This window comes from Pongo pygmaeus, chromosome 7 (assembly GCF_028885625.2).
Source record: "Pongo pygmaeus isolate AG05252 chromosome 7, NHGRI_mPonPyg2-v2.0_pri, whole genome shotgun sequence".
NCBI lineage: Eukaryota > Metazoa > Chordata > Mammalia > Primates > Hominidae > Pongo > Pongo pygmaeus.
The window spans coordinates 81,744,735-81,764,654 of record NC_072380.2 but is presented as its reverse complement, the minus strand read 5'-3'; the positions used below and the strand labels follow the sequence as shown (position 1 = coordinate 81,764,654).

Sequence of the window (19,920 nt, the reverse complement as noted above, 5' to 3'; positions counted from 1 at the left end):
AGATGAAGAACAAGAGAAAATGGAAAAAAGAAGACATACATAAATGGCTATAACATGTACCCAAAAGTCCAGCTTCCTTTGTTTTCATCTGCCTCATCTGTTGTCATTTGGCTTCTTGTTGGACTAATGACCTACTCTCTAAAAGGAAGCATCTGAGACCATAGCTCTGGAAGTTAGAGGGGCCAAACAGGGTGCCAGGAACAGCAACATTCTTTGGTATATTAATTTTAAAGATATTAATACAGATGAAGAACATATTAATATAAAGAAGATATTAATATAGATGGCACCAATTAAGTTCACATTTCTTTGACGGATGTTTTTCTCCCAAGTGGATACATTAACTAGGGTACTGGTAATGTCCGTGCCTCAGTTTTGTCTCAGCAGAGGCGGTAAGGACAGTGCCCAGCTGCTTCAGGTGGCAGACCTGCCTGAGGTCTGTGCTTAGAGTAGAAAATTAGCAATGGCGAATATTGCCAGATGACCAAGTGACACGGCCACCAGGAGCGTGCCAGAGCACAGTGAGGGATGGATGAAGGTTGGAGGGGCATAAAATGACAGGGCTGAGGGTTGTTTATGGAATGTTTGTGTGTTGTCTTGGTGCTATGTTGAGACTATTGTCTTTATTTATTTATTTATTTATTAATTTTTAGAGACAGGGTCTCTCTCTGTCCCTCAAGCTGGAGGTCAGTGTCACTATCATAGCTCACTGCAGCCTCAACCTCCTGGGCTCAAGAGATCCTCCTGCCTCAGCTTCTTGAGTAGCTGAGTAGCTGGGACTACAGGTATGCATCACCACATCTGGCTAGTTAAAAAATTTTTTTTATCTCACTTTGTTGCCCAAGCTAGTCTCAAACTCCTGGACTCAAGCGATCCTCCCACTTGGCCTCCCATAGTGCTAGGATTACAGGCATGAGCCACTGTGTGTGGCCCTTTACTAGTGTCTTGACTCCCGGTACTCTGTCCCCAACTCCCAGCACCTTCTCTTTATTCACCACCTCTCTGCAGAGCTTTCAGAATCTTAGGGGTGCTGCTTTTCGCCACCAAAGTTAATGAATGAACATCAACAAGGAAATTCCTTGTTTCCTCCAACTTCGGCCTTAGAGTGCTCTTAAAATTCTCATTAGTCATTTTGTGCCTTTGATGCTACATTTAATAAAAATCTCCAACCCATTTTCATGAAGCTCCCCCACCAAATCAGTGTGTAAGTACCACAAAGAAAATAAATCTCCCACTCTTTCCCGGGGCTCGCAAAGGCCATTCTGTTTTTTTCCTTCACATCATTCCATGCTTAAAAGCATCATCCAACAAGCAGACAAGCATGGGAGTGAGTAAATGCTCTGGGACATCTTGATGGGACAGTGAGCTGATTTAAAAGCAAAATGACAGATCTGTGATCAATGACAAAACATGGTGGAGAATGCTGTTAGAACAAGCATGCACCCCCAGCTGTGCTCTGTGCAACATGGTAAGAAACAGAAATTAGTTGAAATGACTGGATCATGCAATTATTGGGGAAGAAGCTGCCGAGAAGAATAAAAAAGTGTGAATACCTGTGTAGGTCATAGCTTCCGCCATCTTTATTTCCTGATATAGGAAAATACAAGAGTAATTACTGTTAGCTTTAGAACTTATAAAACCATTCACTATATAGTTTTCCATGCACAACATCTAAATCCTAGAAAGAAACACATGGTGTTAAATACAGACAGTGCTGAAGCCCAACAGAGATTTCCTATTAGGTTCAAAATGCAGATTGAAAGCTATGAATGAAAAGGTTTAAGATAAAAAAAAATAAGAGTTCATATGAAGAAAATGGGTCGGTGTTAAAGGGAGGAGAGCCCACTTAAAAGCAGTGAGAAAGGTACTTCCAGAAGTCCACGTAATTCTCAGGAAAAGTTAAATTTTGGCTATTTTTAGACAAAACATTGGAAAAAAACGGGCTAATAATCATCTCCCATAGGAATAGTCTGGAAGGTGAAGAGGACGGCTTGAAGTGAAACAGCATAACTGGCTCCACCCAGTGTGTCATTTCATCATTAAGGGACTCGATCAGATTTCACTAAGTAGAGTTGTTATGTCACCACCAATAAGAGTCCTATGTTCTTTTGGGGAGAAATATCTGGGTATAATATTTCTAGTGCCTCTAATGGTTGGTTGAGATTCCAAGTCTTTGCAGGCTCTTTCTCTTTCTTTTCTTTTCTCTTCTCTTCTCTTCTCTTCTCTTCTTTCTTTCTTTCTTTCTTTCTTTCTTTCTCTCTTTCTTTCTTCCTTCCTTCCTTCCTTTCTCTCTCTCTCTCTCCCTCCCTCCCTCTCTCTCTCTCTTTCTCCCTTTCTCTCTTTTCTCTCTTTCTCTCTCTCTTTCTTTCTTTCTTTTTTTATGTAAGATTTGAGGAAAAGGTCAACAGATAAGCAGGATATTTGAAAAGATTTGAGCTGAGTGGGGTCAGTGACCAAAAGACCTATTTTGCAAGTCCAGTCTGCTCTTGACTGACAACTGATTCCACTAAGTGTTAATTGAGAGGTGTTGATTGAGAACTGAGGATTTATATTTTCTTAGGGGACTCCCAGAACTCAAAAGCTTTTGTGACCCTACAGTGGTGGAGATGACAGGTGGTGATGTTGATCATTCTGGGATGGGAATCCGTACCCCTTTCAAGGCATGTGACCCAGAAAGCTGCCCACTTTTACTGCTGATGACACTGGATCTGCACCAGACTCACAGAGGAAACCCAGTGGCACCACAAAAAGCTCCTGCAAACTGCACCCAAACGCCTGTGAGTCCAGCTCTTCACCCATCTGGAGATGGCATGCCATGCCAAGGTCCATGCCCTTGACAACTTTAGTTCTTCCTCCTTCCTTGTATGGACAGCTGGTATTTACATTTCTGCAGAAATCATGAGGAGGAAATGAGTATTTTCATTAACCAGAAAAGAGCTGGGGCGGATAATGAAAAGAACTGCATCTCCATGAAACAAAGGAGAAATCAGCCAGTTTAACACACAGAGCTGGGAAGGAACATCTGGCTGATTCCATTCAGACCCTCTTATATTTTTAGATCCCAAGTTAATGAACTGCTCCAATATCTCTAGTTTCAGACGAAAAATACTGGCAAAAGAAATCTAATTCAGTGTCATAGGCAGGGATCCAACTGGGGGAACTCCAAACTGGGACAGCAGAAATAAAGCGTTGTGTCTTTCCATCAAAGTTCTCTTAAAAAAAGAGAATATCCTGGTTTACTTAGAGTATATCTTCAGACTGTTGACAGCAATAACAAACAAATACCCAACACTTTCATCTCATCTTCCAACAGATGCTTCTATCAGGAATCAAGGTTTACTAACAGAATAGACCTGTGGGAGATATTGGAAGGAAATGCTCACCAAATCTTTTGGTGGATTAAGTTTTTCATTAGCACACCAGAGCTAAACTTAGAGATCAAATTGTATTTAGAATTGCTTGGAAAGTGTCTCCTCTAAGTATCTTGAACTATATGTTTCTGTACAATTAAATGTTTCCAAGGCAGAAAGCTCAGTAACACAAAGAATTTTCCAGGTAAAATAGAAAAATAGTATTTTTTTCCTTACCAACATCAAGATTCTTAGGTCTTGGGTTGCACTGCTTATATCCTTGACAGCTTCTGAGCTCCATTAGTTGTACGTGTAGCTGATTCAAAATGCCTCGTTCTACCGTGTGCACTGTATTTGTGAGCTGTGAATGAAGACAGGACAATCTATTTAAGCTTATGTCTGGTTATCCTATTTTCAACAACCTTCATAAAATGAACATATATTGTCTTACCTGATAAGGATCTGTATTCATATCAAAATACTCCAAAAAGCCAGTAGCAAACTCACAGAAAAGAAAATTATGCGTCTCATTAACTGTACGCAAACACCAGTAGGTGTTATTGTTAGAACTCGTGCAAGCACAGAAAGATCCCACTGTTGGGTAAAAAAGAAAAACACAACAAAACAAAAAGAGTGAAAAACCTTAGGCAGGCTTGCCATTCCAGTGTTCCCTTATCTTTACACTTTAAAGTTCACAATTTCTTTCTTATAAATACTGTGGTTTCATGTTAAGAATAATAATACCTTTCCCCCCGTATGTAAATTTGCTGTGAAACTAGGTGAAAATGGGAAAAAAGATAGTGATCTCTTATAGGCTGAAGACTAAGGTAAAATTTCAGGCACATTAGTTTATCCTCCCCCTAGCTCCGTTATGCAGTGGTTTCCAAAGAGGGGTGAGTGAGGGAAGTATGAGAAGAAAAATATCAGAATTTCTATTTATTCTCTTTTTACAAAAGAAAAATGGTTATTTAATAAAGATATGGAACTAGTATTCTCACTTGTTCTATGTGGCAGATGGCCACATGTCACCAATGAAGCATGAAAAGATGGGATTTTGCAACAAAGAAGGGTTTAGAGAAGCCTTGAGCCCAGCCTGGAGGATTTGGGATGGTGTCTGCAACACTCTAGCCTGAGCTAGGCTGTGACCACAAACATCTTTTATACCACATAGCCCTCTGGTTAACTTGTAGAATGTAAGCAGAAGAGATGTCCCATTTATAATCAACTCATCCACTCTTCTGTTTACAAAAGGGCACATGTTCCAAATTTGCTGACCTTTCTTGAATTTCAGAAATGTGCTGCCTAATAAGTATTTTTTTAAGAGATGGGGGTCTCTCTATGTTACCCAGGCTGGACTAGAACTCCTGGGCTCAAGTGATTCTCAGCTTCCCACGTAGCTGGCACTACAGGCATGCGCCACTGTGCCTGGCCCAGCAAAATTTTTTTAAAAACAACTATTAGATTGGTGCAAACATAATTATGGTTTTTGCATTGTTGAAATTTGCTGTTTGATATTGGAATACATTCTTAAATAAATGTGGTTATATTAATCATCATTTTAATAGGCATTTCCTGCTTTATTTAGTTTTTTGCTAGTAATGTATTACTTGCTCTTTATGTTAATTTTAGACTATGGAAATGGTGTTAGATAAAAACTAAATTTGAGTGATTTTCTTATTCGAGTTCAAAATGGATCGTAAAGCAGCAGAGACAACTCACAACATTAACAAAGCATTTGGCCCAGGAACTGCTAACGAACATACAGTGGAGTGGTGGTTCAACAAGTTTTGCAAAGGAGATGAAAGCCTTGAAGTTGAGGAGTGTAGTGGTGGACCATTGGAAGTTGACAATGACCTTGAGAGCAATCATCGAAGCTGATCCTCTTACAGCTACAGGAGAAGTTGCAGAAGAACTCAACATCGACCCTTCTATGGTCGTTCGGCATAGCAAATCAGAAAGGTGAAAAAGCTCAATAAGTGGGTGCCTTATGAGCTGAGAGGAAAATAAAAAATATCGTCGTTTTGAAGTATTGTCTTCTCTTATTCTATGCAACAACAACGAACCATTTCTTAATCAGATTGTGACATACGATGAACAGCTCAGTGGCTGGAACAAGAAGAAGCTCCAAAGCCAAATTCACACCAAAAAAGGTCACGGTCACCGTTTGGTGGTCTGCTGCTGGTTTGATCCACTACAGCTTTCTGAATCCTGGCCAAACCAGTACATCTAAGAAGTATGTTCAGCAAATCAATGAGATGCATCAAAAACTGCAATGTCTGCAGCCGGCATTGGTCAACAGAAAGGGCCCAATTCTTCTCCATGACAGTGCCTGACTGAATGTCGCACAACCAATGCTTCAAAAGTTGAACAAATTGGGCTACGAAGTTTTGCCTCATCTGCTGTATTCACCTGACCTCTCGCCAATTGACTACCACTTCTTCAAGCATCTTGACAACTTTCTGTAGGGAAAACGCTTCCACAACCAGCAGAACGTAGAAAATGCTTTCCAAGAGTTCATTGAATCCTGAAGCAAGAATTTTTTTTTTTCTTGAGACGGAGTCTCGCTTTGTCGCCCAGGCTGGAGTGCAGTGGAGCGATCTCGGCTCACTGCAAGCTCCGCCTCCCGGATTCACACCATTCTCCTGCCTCAGCCTCCCAAGCAGCTGGGACTACAGGCGCCCGCCACCACCCCCAGCTAATTTTTTGTATTTTTAGTAGAGACGGGGTTTCACCATGTTAGCCAGGATGGTCTCGATCTCCTGACCTCGTGATCTGCCCACCTCGGCCTCCCAAAGTGTTGGGATTACAGGCGTGAGCCATCGCACCCGGTCTGAAACACGAATTTTTATGCTATGGGAATAAACAAGCTTATTTCTCGTGGCGAAAATGTGTTGAGTGTAATGGTTCCTATTTTGATTGAGAAAGATGTGTTTGAGCCCAGTTATAATGATTTAAAATTCACAGTCTGAAACTGCAATTGCTTTTGCCCCAATCTAATAGGATAGGTACACGTAATGAGCATTCCTTGTGCACTATGTACTTTAACTCATTTAATCCTCAAAGCCACTTCTTGAGACAGAGGTTCTTATTATCATCCTCATGTTAGCAGATGGAAAAACCTGAGGCACAGAGATGTTAAGTAATTTGTCCAAGGTCACATGGCTGACAATTGGTAACACTGGGGTCTGGCTACAGAGTTTACTTTTTTTTTTTTTTTTTTTGAGACAGTGTCTTGCTCTGTTGCCCAAGCTCGAGTGCAGTGGCATGATTAAGGCTTACTGCAGCTTTGACCTCCCAGGCTCAAGTGGTCCTGTCACTTCAGCCACCTGTGTTGCTGGGACTACAGGTATGCACCATCACACCCGGCTAATATTTTATTTTTTGTAGAGATGGGTCTTGGCACGTTGCCTAGGCTGGTCTCGAACTCCGACACTCAAGCGATCTGTCTGCCTCGGTCTCTCAAAGTGTTGTGCTTACAGGCGTGAGCCACCACGCCCGGCCAAGAGTTTACTCTTAATTACTAGACTCTGCTGTTCTATGTAGTATCAGACACACTAAATCTGTCCCCTTAGGCTAAAAGAGATGTTTTAAACAATGAATGAGAAATGATTTAAAAAAATTATTTTAATAGACTATTTTTTAGAGTGGTTTTGAGTGAAAAGTACAGAGCATTCTCATATAACCCCAGTCCCCACAGATTCATAACCTCTCTCACCATAGACATCCCTCACCAGGGTGGCACATTTGTTACAATCAATGAGCCTATATTGACACATTTTTGTTACTCAAAGTTCATAGTTTACATTTGCGTTCACTCTTGGTGTTGCACATCCTGTGGGTTTGGACAATGCATGATGACATTTATCTGCCATTGTTGTATCACACAGACTAGTTACACTGCTCTAAAAATCCTGTGTTCTGCCTATTCACCCCTCTCTCCCTCCAGGAATGATTTGTTTTTAGTTGATTAGCTAATTTAAATATTTTTACACGGTTGGGTGTGGTGGCTTACGCCTATAATCCCAGCACTTTGAGATGCTGCAGTGGGCAGATCACCTGAGGTCAGGAGTTTGAGACCATCCTGGCCAACATGGCGAAACCCCGTCTCTACTAAAAATACAAAAATTAGCCAGGCATGGTGGCGGGCGCCTGTAATCCCAGCTGAGGCAGGAGAATCGCTTGAACCCCGGAGGCGGAGGTTGCAGTGAGCCAAGATCGTGCCACTGCACTCTAGCCTGGGAGTCAAGAGTGAGACTCCATCTCAAAAAGAAAAAAAAATTTTTTTACACATTATGTTCTCCAACTTAAAACTTGTATTCTCTCCGTCTCTCTTCTTTTTTTTTTTTTCTTCGAGACAGGGTCTCACTCTGTCGCCCAGTGGCGTGATCTGCAACCTCCTCTACTGGGGCTCAAGTGACCCTCCCACCTCAGCCTCCCAAGTAGCTGGGACTGCAGGCAAGCCCGGATAATTTTTGTATTTTTTTGTAGAGATAGGGTTTCACCATGTTGCCCAGGCTGGTCTCGAACTCCTGGGCTCAAGCGATCCACCTGCCTCGGCTTCCCAAAGTGTTGGGATTACAAGTGCGAGTCACTGTGCCCAGCCAACTTTTACACTCTTAAACTTTTCATATCCTTTCTGATCTTTTATTTAATGCAAACAGTCTTTGTAATAGATGTGCACCTTTTAAGTAAAATATGTTACCACATTTATAATAACTTATGACAATAATTCTAGGAATGTCACCTAATGAAAACCATCTATTCTAAAGAACTTCTAAATTATATTAAAACATTAAAAAGCCTTAATACTTGAGATTTGATATAAACAAATCAGATAACAAACTACCTATGCTTATTTCAAAGAAAGACCTAAAGCTTATAGGAAATAATCTGAAGGGGTAGCTGTGGGGCAAAAACCTTAATTGAATTGAATGAACCAGATTAGATCAAATACAGGCAAAGAAAAGATAATATCTTAAAAATGGATGATTGAAAACGCTTTCATCATTATATGACTTTTCATTAAAAGATCTCTAAATATGTTATTTATAACATATTATTTATATATGAACATTTATCTCACATCTACATACATTAAAAACCATGGAACCCAGATTTTCTAATCTGTGTAGAAATCTTCCAAATTAATAGTTTAAATGGGTTTTAAACTTGTTTCATGAAATATACAAATACAATACCTTTGTATTTGCAAGAACAATTGATCAATCTTAGGGAGGATAGACATTTAAAAGTGTAATTTCAATAGAGATGACTGCCTAGTTAATGGTGGCATTAAAAAATACCTAACGTAGATGACGGGTTGATGGGTGCAGCAAACCACCATGGCACGTGTATTCCTATGTAACAAAACTGCACGTTCTGCACATATACCCCAGAACTTAAAATATAATAAAAATAAAAGTAAGAAAATAAATAAATAAATGAATGTCCTGGCTGGGCATGGTAGCTCACACCTGTAATCCCAGCACTTTGGGAGGTCAAGGCAGGTGGAGCACCTGAGGTCAGGTGATCTCAGGTGAGGTCAGCCTGGCCAACAGGGGGAAACCCTGACTCTACTAAAAATACAAAAAAATTAGCTGGGTGTGGTGGTGGCCGCCTGTAATCCCAGCTACTCGGGAGGCTGAGGCAAGAGAATCACTTGAACCCAAGAGGTGGAGGTTACAGTGAGCTGAGAACGCACCACTGCACTCCAGCCTGGGCAACAAGAGCGAAACTCCATCTCAAAAAAAAAAAAGAATGTCCTGATTGACTCAGCATGCTGTGAAGCACATCTATGGAAACAGAAAATCTTTCTGAGTCACCTTTCATATGAAACCAATTAAGATAACACATGAAACATAAACTGAATGTTTCACTGCATTGTTAAGTGGGACACTGAGATTTGTTTTCCTTAAGCATTCTTTAATAAGTGAGAATAAAATGTTTTGGACCTCCAAAGAATATGAAAACTATTTTTAAAAACTCTTTTTTAAACCTTTATCTCAAACTTTAAATTTCTATTTTGTGTATTTCCTTTTTCTTTCTTTTCTTTTTTTTTTTTCTAACATGGGGTCTCACTCTGTCACCCAGGCTGGAGTACAATCATGGCTCACTGCAGCCTTCACCTCCCATGCTCAAGTGATCCTCGTGCCTCAGCCTCTCGAGTAGCTGGGACTACAGGCGGGCGCCACCAAGCCTGGCTAATTTTTGTATTTTTTGTAGGACAGGGTTTCACCATGTTGCTCAGGCTGGTCTTGAACTCCTGGGCTCAACTGATCCTCTGACCTTGGCCTCCCAAAGTGCTGGGATTACAGGCATGAATCGCTGTTCTTGGCCTTTTTATTTTGTATATTTTCATAATACACAGGTATATTTGTATAGTAGTGTAATGAAATATAGACAGTGTGTTTATTTTAAAAATTCATATGGGTACATAATAAAAAAATGTTTAGAGACCATTGCATTGGAGGATCTTGTGCCTGGGTGGATTTGACTTTTCTTTTCTTCTTCTTTTTTTCATGTTATTGAGTCTTACTGTGCCAAGGGCTTAAATTGACATAGCAAATATGAGGAATATAGCAATAATATTATTAAAATATGTAATAGAAAATGGATAAAAATATTTAAGCATAGCACACACAGTATTACTTTTTTGAATATGTGCACATATGTATACAGGATCCTGATATAAGGTGCATTTTTTACTGTGGCTTTTTGGGAAAAAATTCTGGAAGCCACTGTCCTAGAATATCAGAGCACCAAGAATACATTGTGTATCAGAAGGAGCATCAAATTTGGTATTGAATGGGATCAGTTCCTAATTCGCTCCTGTGTACAAGAGCAGAGTGATGGCAGGCACGTTCCTCACTCACCAGCACAGTGACACCCAGTGGCAGGCACTCAAAGCTTTGTTAAATTGACATGAGTTGATTTGATCTGGACAGGGTGGCTTGCTTGTTTGTTTATTTATTCACCTAAAATTGACTAAGCAATTCCTTTGGGTCAGGAATACAGTATCACACAGACATGGTTTCTTATCTTGAGAAACTCACAGTCTAGTGGAAAGGACAACAGTTAAGCAAAAACAATCGTCAAAAAAACTATGATTACAAATGTGATACGCCCCATGGGGGAAAAACAGAGCTTGCTGATAGAGCTTATCAAATGGGCGGACCCTAGTCTGAGGCACAGAGAGGGTGTCCACGAGCAGTGACACCGCAATTGAGGTCTGAAGGGTGAGTACTGTTTGCTGGGCACGGGGCTGTGGGCAAGAGCCTTCCAGGCAGGGGAAACAAGTACAAAGGCCCCATAGCGAGAGGGAGCTTGAAATGCTTATGGAATAAAGAGAAGCTGAGTGGCTGAAGCAGGCAAGAACAGGAGGCAATGGTCCCAGTGTAGGATTGGATAGGAGCATATGGGGTTTTGTTGGATATGTTAAGGATTTTGCTATATTTTATTTTATTTTTGAGACAGGGTCTCACTCTATTGCCCAGGCTGGAGTGTGACGGCACGATCACAGCTCACTGCAGCCTCAGCCTTCTGGGGTCAGGTGAAGGGATTCTGCTCTTTAGCTTAAGAAAAGCAGGGGTCATTAAAAGATCACCCAAGCTCCTCTGAGCAGGATGGACTGGTGAGGGCCAGAGGGGAGCCTGGGAGGCTGCAGAGGAGGTCTGGCAGTGGCCGAGGTAAGAAATGGTGGTGGCTTGGGCAGGATGGCCTCAACTCAGATGACAAAAAGCAGATAGAGGTATGAAGGGCCTCCTTCTGCCATAAGCAACTATAACCTTGTGTTTTGCAATGCTTCAGCTTTCAAGGAGCTTCTATTCCTGGATACACCAAAGGCGAGACTTCCTCAGGACCTCTGCTTGCACTGTTCCCTCTGCCTGGAACACGCTCCCTCCCACAGGGATCGCTTCTCTTCATCCTTTAGGTTTCAGCCAAAATTTCACCTCAAAGATAGCATTAAGAGATATACCTAATGCTAAATGATGAGTTAATGGGTGCAGCACACCAACATGGCACATGTATACATATGTAACAAACCTGCACTTTGTGCACATGTACCCTAAAACTTAAAGTATAATAATAATAAAAAACAAACAAAAAAAATGTTGATCACTGTTTCCTTCATAGCATTACTACAACTCATAATTATTTTATTTATTTAATTTACTTTCTTTTTTTCTACCTGTACCCCGTTCAAATATATTATGAGCACAGAAAATAAAGTGTCTTGCTAAATGTTGTGTCCCCAGTTACTGTCCCCAGCGATTTGAATAACCCTCAGGAATTCCCACACTACAGTTTCAGAAACTATATTAAAAGTTAAATGCTGTGACTTTAAGAGTTCATTCGGCCTCGATGTGATTTTAAACAGAAATGCAAACATGGACCCTGAAATCAAGAAACACCAAAATGGAAAGGGAAAACATAAAGTCTCCTAGGACAAGCCCTAGATCTCCCCAGGAATGGTCTATCAATTCTTTGGAGTCTCCAAATCCCAGTTTGAGAAACAGTAGCCCGGGTGGTCTCTAGTGAGCTTCTCAGTTAGAAGATTTTGTGTTTCATCTACTCTATAGGCTGGTAAGCTTCAATCAGAGGATGTACTATAAGAATGTACGGTATTACTTCTATATGGCCTCAGTGAATAATGTGCACAGCCCACTAAAGAAAATATAAGCACTAATTTTAAAAGTGCACAAATGTTATTATTCCATATCCTTAGCAATTCAATGTAAAACCAAATAATTTTGTAGAGTCTCTATTATTCTACAAGTCTAGTGCTGGTCCTGAAGTGGACTGAGAATAAGTAGAATATGGGCCCTGCATTTAAGAGGCTTTTACTATTCTTTTACTTCCTTTTATTACACTTATGTACTTGAAATAAAGCAGAAAAAAATCTGTTTGGGGCAAAATTGTTCATCCATTTATGGGATGTTCATCCATTGCGTTATTTAGCTATAGAACAGTTCTACTGGGTAAAAACTGTGCCAGGTGCTGGGTATTATGTGAAACAACATCATCAGGAGGAAAAAGCCAGGGAGAACCTTGGCACTACCAAACAAAATGCCAGAAAAAATTTAAAGAAAACAGTCATATATGGCAAAATCATTTGAGTTTCCAGTATAGAGTAGAATATGATGCCTTTCTCTTGAATCTTTGTAGATTCCGTGTTTTATGCTGAATTTCTGATCTAAGTTGTGAGTCGCTGTCTCTGCATGGCGGCAGGAAGTGGCATTTGGAACAAGCAACTTACGGTTCCAGAACGGGGCTGTCTGCCAGTGGTTGTTGTCATGCGTGAAGCAAGTGAGGCCAGGCAGGCTGCACTCTTCCCCCTTCCTCTGCCGTCTCTTCTCCTTCCTCTCCTTCTTCCTCCTACGGTTCTCCTTGAAAAGTTGCAGTTTGCTATCTACTTCCTGAGCAGCCTCCCTGTTCCAAGAGAAGGGATTATTTTGAGTGTTCAGAAGGCACTTTCTCAATTAAAAATAGGCTTGTTGCTGTGAGTCTTGCACAAATATTTAGATGCTTGATAAGAGATAATGGACGACCTTCATTTTGTATAGAGGGACTTAAAATAGAATCAGGAATAGTGAAGGCAGGCTGGGCACAGTGGCTTGCACCTGTAATCCCAACACTTTGGGAGGCTAAGGCGGACGGATCACTTGAGGTCACGAGTTTGAGATCAGCTTGGGCAACACGGTGAAACCCTGTCTCTGCTAAAAATATAAAAATCAGCTGGATGTGGTGGCGTGCACCTGTAGTCCCAGCTACTAGGGAGGATGAGGCACAAGGATCTCTTGAATCCAGGAGGTGGAGGTTGTAGTTAGCCAAGATTGCACCACCGCACTAAAGCCTAGGCAAAAGAGTGAGACTCTGTCTCAAAGAAACAACAAAAAAGGAATACTGAAGGTAAATGCATTCAGTGACAGCTTTCTTGGGACCTTATTGAACCTAAGAGGACCAACATTTTCCTCCTCATGTGCATGGAAACATCGATAGAAATAAATGTTAATGTGAATGACAGGATCCTGCTAGCCATACTCTTTGGACAAATGGCTTATTTTTTTTGGCAGCCGAGTACCAATCAGCCATTGAGTTAAAGGTTAGTTGAACCAGATGGCTTGTATTAAAAAGTTTAAAAAATTCTTCGACAAATTCTACTAAACAAGTTTAGATAGCCTTTATTTTTTAGAATTTTTTAAATTTTTTTTTTATATAAAAGGCTTAAACTTTGTTTAAGTTTAATACTAAATCTCCTTCACATGCAAATTTTGCTATTATTTAAAACAATTTCTATTTCTTCCCACTTTCAGAATTCAGCACTATTCCAGGCTGCTCTATAGAACACCGACTGCATTGAGAGAGTCTATAACCCTCAAGCACTCTCCACAGAAAGCAGTGCGTGGAGTAAAATCTAGTTACTGGTCCCATCTGCCAAGTAGGGAGCACCCACAGAATGACAGTGGAGTTCAGCATGGCTCCCCAACGAAGGATGCCAAGAGCATTGCCACAGTCCCTTGGTGAGGTGGGGCTTTGCTTTCAACTTCATGAGCTAGGTGCCCTCCTAGATGGATCTACTTGTTCTGAAGCGGCACTGCAGGGAACACAGGGGTCCCTCCAGCCTCTTCGAAGGGCCAGGTGGACAGTCATTGACTCCCAGCAAATGTGGAAAACAGAAAGTTACTTACTTGAATGGGTGAAGATGGCTCTTTAATTTCTCTTGCTTTTTTACACCTTTCTCTTTATTGTAATAGCTGCAGGTGAGAAGATTAAAAAGTGAGCCTTCGTAGCCTTGCATTGGATCAAAGTGTTCATTTTATAAAAAGAAAGCAAAATAGAAAGAAGGAAGGCAGTGATGTTGTAAGTATTTTGGCTGAATGGGACTTTTTACTTTCTGCTTAAGTTTAAGCATATTTACTTTGACTTAAATAGCTTAGGTTATCATACTCTATGGCAATACATTCTATAGGTAAAAGAGAAAAATGAGCCCAGTGCTAATGCCTCTGGCTTGTGTGAAAATGAATTTGGAAAGTGGAGCATGGATGGAAACAAGCTCACCTTTGTTTACTGCAGCTGCATTCCTCAGGCTTCCTTCTCTTCAGATGTCCTCTCACTTCTCTTAAATTCTTAATTTTATCTTGCAGAGCTTCAATCTGGAAAACATGTTTTCAAGCAATTACATATTAAGATCAGGATTTTCTTTACAAAGTACTTTTCTTTTCACCTTGTTTTCTCTGTTCTGTAATGATAGCTATTCATCTGAGATGATACTTAACATAGAAACAAACTGAGCATAGAATATGTCTATAACCCATGTGTTATAGATAAACATTAGCAGATTCCTCTTTTTTAACTGAATCATTTTCTCACAGAGATTTCAAAAGACCATTGAGTCAGTTCCCAGTGTCTTCTCATACTCTATATTGTTTTCAGTAGGACTATCATTAAATCACTGGAGAAAGACAAATAACTTTTTTTTGTATTTTTTCACATAATTATAGATGATGTGTATCTATGGTATGTCCCACCAGACACAGCAGGGCTGGTAGGCCGAGTTTGAGTTTGGAATATATCTGACAGTCACGTAGCCATGGCTGACCTCTTTGTCAATGTATGCCTTATGGTCCTTCCATGCTCTGGCTGATTGGTACAGTTCTCTCTCACAATGGATAGTGTCATTGGGAAGAATAAAACACCTGCAAAACAAACCAAAACCATGTGAAATAGGTTTATATTCTAATAGTAGAAAACACTAAAGATAGCAAAGAGAACTTTATATCCTCAAAATCCTTAATGTTGATACATGCAGTAACCGTTGAGCTGATCCAAGACCAGCATCAATGGGAATATGTTCTAGCCACCAGTGAGGACAAAATGTCACATGGGTGGATGGTGTCACAGCTCTGTGACTAAGATCATCCCTACAATCACTTTTCAAGGCAGTTCTCAATACTCACACTCCCATGAAAAGGATACCACCAAAAAACTCAAGCTCAAATAGACATAGAACAAAAGGGACCTTTCACATCATAATGCAAATGGCTTGTTTGAAGAAAAGCAGATTCAGAAGGGGAGTATTCATTCCACTCATTTTGTTAAAAAGAGAGTGCCTTAAGTACCCCACTGAGTTTTGAAGTAAAGAAACAACCCCAGGGATAGACAGCAGGTGGGATATGGGGTTAATCAATAATGTAAGAGAAATGCATTCTGGTCTAAACCCCTTAGTATATAACTCTATCAACTTCAGGCACCAGGAGACCAGAGCCTCAGAGATAAAAATCCTGGCAGAGCATACAGTGCCCCATCTCCTTAAAGTGATACAATTAGGGAGAGAAAACAAAGATTTTGCTAATAAATTCAGAAAGAAAACATTTCCTAATCAAGAGAGTAAGTAGACTTTGGAAGGAGCCAAAGAACAAAGTGAGCTCATTAAACCTATGAGGGAATCATCTCCCTTCCGTGTCTCCTTGACTTCCAGGGCCCTCTCTGTGATTCGGGACTGGTTAGATGTTTGTACATCTTACATCCATTCGTAACCTACATCATCTTTCTGGAAGTGTTTCTGGGACTCACTGTCCTCCCTTGGACTGTGTTTCGTTTCTGAGGCTGTGACTACACAACTGCTCCAAGTGACAGTGATCGTGTAATATGGAAGAACTTCCAGCCTCTGAAATTGTTTCCATCTGTTTTCTAGATGCCTGCGAAGGTAACTGCTTAGGCTCATGAACTCCATGCCTGCTAAGTCAAGATGTGGCGGAATTACTCTGGCTGGATTCCTAGCTGATCAGCCTTAATGTGAATTACTCTGGCTGGGTTCCTAGCTGATCAGTCTTAATGTGAAATCAAGCCCAAAGCACGTGTCCAAGCCTATGATTGCGTGGACTCATTGTTTCTTTAACCCCCAGTTGCTACATAGGCCAGCCCTCAGGCACCATATTGCCAAGTGATACTGCTTTTTTGCCAAGTGCAAAATGGTGATAATATGGTGTGTTGTGGTGGTAATTCTGAAAATCAACCCTAGTGAACAAATAAAGCCTTCTTACTTGTGTGTCACTCGGACAGTGGTAGGTGGGCCCACGGCGTTGCTATCTGCCAGCATCCCGCTCCTGTTTCCACCACTGGAAGCCTGGAGATCTCTTGGCCCCTTGTGGCCTTCATCATGACGCTTAGCAATGTTTCTTGGTTGCAACACTTGCAATTCCTCTTCTTCCAGATTTATGTCATATATTTCACCTTCAAATTCGACGGACAAGGAACGTGTCTGCCGAGTATGGACAAATCTGGGCTTGTACTCTAGAAGTAAGGGAAGATACATTACTATGGATGTCCTGATGTAGCTTACAAGGGAAGAAAGTGATCACCTGGTCCAGAAGGGATCCTGGAGAGGAGAAAGCAGTCCATGCTGCATTGCTGAGTGGCATCGTGGTGCCTGCAATTCACGGTAGCAGAGGTTGTCCTGGTAGTGCCATTCCCTGGCAGTGTGATGGATGACACACTTCTCTGGGCCTCCAGCCCTTCATCCGTCAAGTAAGGGGGTTAGTCCAGGTGATTTCTAGGATCCTTTTTATTCATGGCAGGCTGTGAACTTCTACATTTGGTTTTCAACGTGAACTGCTCAGGCTATTTTTTTGGATAAAACCATATTCCCAATTATGGTGTTAGTAATAATGACTATCCTTTATTGAGCTTTTGCGATGTATTATATACTTCATATTTATCTCTAATCCGGAGTCTTGAACAGGTATTATTATAAAAACCCTTACATACAAAAACATCAGATTGTCAATACAGGTTCATCCTTATTTTATGGATGAGAAAACTGAAGTTTTGAATGTCACATACATTTTGCAAGGTTATGGAGCTAGGACTATAATCTCTCAGACTATGAGGTCTTACCACTACATTGGGCTGCTTTTTCAAAGAGGCAAATGCTCTAGACAACTTCTATTTGTACAAATAGTAGAGGATTACTCTAAGAGGAATTAAATTCTGTTAACGCTTTCATCAGCCAACTCACTTTTATACTTGGCAGAGGAGGGTTAAGGCAGGGGGTGGGCGGGCAGGGATGGGGAGAGGGCAGCATGCTTTCTGGTGACTATGGAACCTTTTCAAGAGCTCATGTGTACCAGATAAGAACTTTAACGTGCAAATACTGGATGCTCTTAGCTCTGTAGAGGCATATTCATCTGGCCTTATCTCTCTAGCCTGCTGCTAACATAGAAAGAAGGGGGGCATACTGGCTGCGGAATCAGAATTGTCATGCTTCTGAGACACCTGTCAGATGAATCCTGCAGTTTCCAGATCAGGGAGCAACCTCTGTGACAGTAGAAGGGGTCAATAAGAGTGCTTATGAGTTCCATCCTTGCAGAAAGGGTGAAAACCGACTCTTGCTCTCAAATACACAAGATTCCATACAGTTTGAGAGAGCTGCCCTAGACTTGTGTTTGTGCCTAATACTGAAAAATCAATGTGCCTTATGCCCAGTGCCTGGGAAACAAGGTCGAACTTTCTGGAAGAGAAGAGGGCACTCCTACTTCTTCTAAACTGAATGTTGCTAATCAGCTTCTGATAAAAGAGCATGTCGGGGTCCTCGTCCCTTATTAATTTTTTTTTTTTTTGAGACGGAGTCTCACTCTGCCATCCAGGCTGGAGCGCAGTGGTGCGATCTCAGCTCACTGCCACCTCTGCATCTCAGGTTCAAGCAATTCTCCTGCCTCAGCTTCCCGAGAAGTAGCTGGGATTACAGGCGTGTGCCACCATGCCCAGCTAATTTTTTTGTAATTTTAGTAGAGATGGGGTTTCACCAGTTTGGTCAGGCTGGTCTGGAACCCCTGACCTCAAATGATCTGTCTGCCTCAGCCTCCCAAAGTGATGGGATTACAGGTGTGAGTCACCGCGCCTGGCCTTATTGATTTTCAGAAATTTGATATCTTCGTGTGAGTTATTAGACCTGGAATTTTTCTCTTAGGGAAGAAAAAAAGTCTCCCAAATCAAAGATTCTTAGTATTTTGCCTTACGGATTCCTTTAAAATTTGTTAAAAATTGTTGACGTGGAAACAAATGTCCATATACACATGGAAAACACTTAACAATTTTGGATGAAATATCAGGGCAAATGGCCCTAAAGCCCATATTGTGGAGTCTACAATAAAAATGCCTGTTCTCAGGGCTTCCATTGTTCTAGTGTATGATTTGATTTCCAAATCTTTGACATAGAATTTAATTTACTTAAATTGCCTCTTTCCAAACCGTATAGAAAGAAATCACCATAAAAATTGAGTCATTTTCCATGTTACTCCACTAGGTGGTACTAGATTCATTCTTTCGTGGAGGGTGTCAGCCCGTGGATTTTCACATTTATATAATCACAGGTTTCTTACAGCTATTAAGAAAATGCTAGGAAGTGTTTTTCATACTGAATGCAACTTGCAACTAGTTTGTCCCTGCCAGTCAACGAGATCCAACGATTTGACAGAATTAAAACATATATATATTGTCCTAAAACAGAGATTAAAATACAGCCTTAAAAAAGTGTTTATGCTTTTCCTCTTAAAAGTAAATGCATACACACTGAAACCTTGTATTTACTATTTTTTAAAAGAAACTTCAGGCAGACAAATCAGAAGATGTTGGCATTACGATAAAATAAAATGGACTTAAACCATATCCTTTACCTTTTGGGATAACCATTTTATAAACTCTTTTATGTGTGCATATGTTTTGCATCTGGTGCTTTTATGAACTATATTTTCATTCTATGCTTAAGTGAAAATGTTTACAAAGCAAAATGTCACATTAATCTTAGCAGCTTTCTTATTTTAAATAGATCAATGATGTGCTTTTAGCCTAAAAATGATGCATTGATAATATCTAAAATGTAGAAGGAGCAACCCTTTCGTCTCTCTATTGTTTATTCCCACAGGCCTAGGCCACCATCGAGATGGTCACAAAAGCATGGCTTACTTGGAGTCCCCTGGTTTCTCAAGAATTGCCGTTGACTCTTTCTTTGGCTTCTGCTGGCACGGTAACCAGACTCCCTACAACTGCACTCTTTGTCTTTGTCATGGAAGCCGCGAGCGTAGAGGTTCCGCGTGCTCTGCCGGACTGTGAGTAGGTCACTGGGTCCTTTACACTTGTGAATTCGAAGCTTGCCAGATGTATCCTCAATGCATTGCCACTTCTGCAAAAGCCAACGTGAAAGCAGTTTACCGATTGTGCTCCAGGTGTTATTTATTAAGAGCTGCTGCCTTAGTTTTTTTCTTTTTTCTTTTTTTTTTAGAAGCACTGGCAATATGATTAAGGAGAGTGAGTGAAGAAAGGCAAGCTTTTAAGTGACTCTGCAATAACTCAACTCTCAGTTATTTCTTTCACTGTAGGCAAATACAGATGACAACGAAATCATTGGAAATCAAACTACCTCAATGACACTAGAGCCAAAAACTGATATATGAATCCTTAGCACGCAGACTAAACAGTCTTGAATGAAACATGTAAAAGCCGTTAGTTCACCAAGACACACGGTGCAGCTGTCAGGACTGCTTTCACCAGACCCCTCCTGCTCTGGAAAAAC

The 19,920-nt window shown here is 40.8% G+C and overlaps 1 protein-coding gene across 25 annotated transcripts in view; it reads right to left on the bottom strand.

The window, feature by feature from the left end:
* The window catches only part of SULF1 (sulfatase 1), a 191,504-nt gene that overhangs the window by 18,485 nt on the left and 153,099 nt on the right, over window positions 1–19,920 (bottom strand). For 21 of the 25 annotated variants that reach the window (XM_063668856.1, XM_063668855.1, XM_054498561.2 and 18 more), the window contains 9 exons: window positions 19,314–19,530; window positions 16,394–16,643; window positions 14,950–15,046; window positions 14,409–14,503; window positions 14,039–14,104; window positions 12,607–12,779; window positions 3,802–3,944; window positions 3,588–3,711; window positions 1,554–1,587 (listed from right to left, as the gene is read on the bottom strand). In XM_063668856.1, coding sequence (XP_063524926.1) covers window positions 1,554–1,587; window positions 3,588–3,711; window positions 3,802–3,944; window positions 12,607–12,779; window positions 14,039–14,104; window positions 14,409–14,503; window positions 14,950–15,046; window positions 16,394–16,643; window positions 19,314–19,530 — 1,199 coding nt within the window. The remainder of the gene's footprint in view (window positions 1–1,553; window positions 1,588–3,587; window positions 3,712–3,801; window positions 3,945–12,606; window positions 12,780–14,038; window positions 14,105–14,408; window positions 14,504–14,949; window positions 15,047–16,393; window positions 16,644–19,313; window positions 19,531–19,920) is intronic. The other 4 variants (XM_063668857.1, XM_054498556.2, XM_054498555.2 and 1 more) reach the window with 2 other exon arrangements.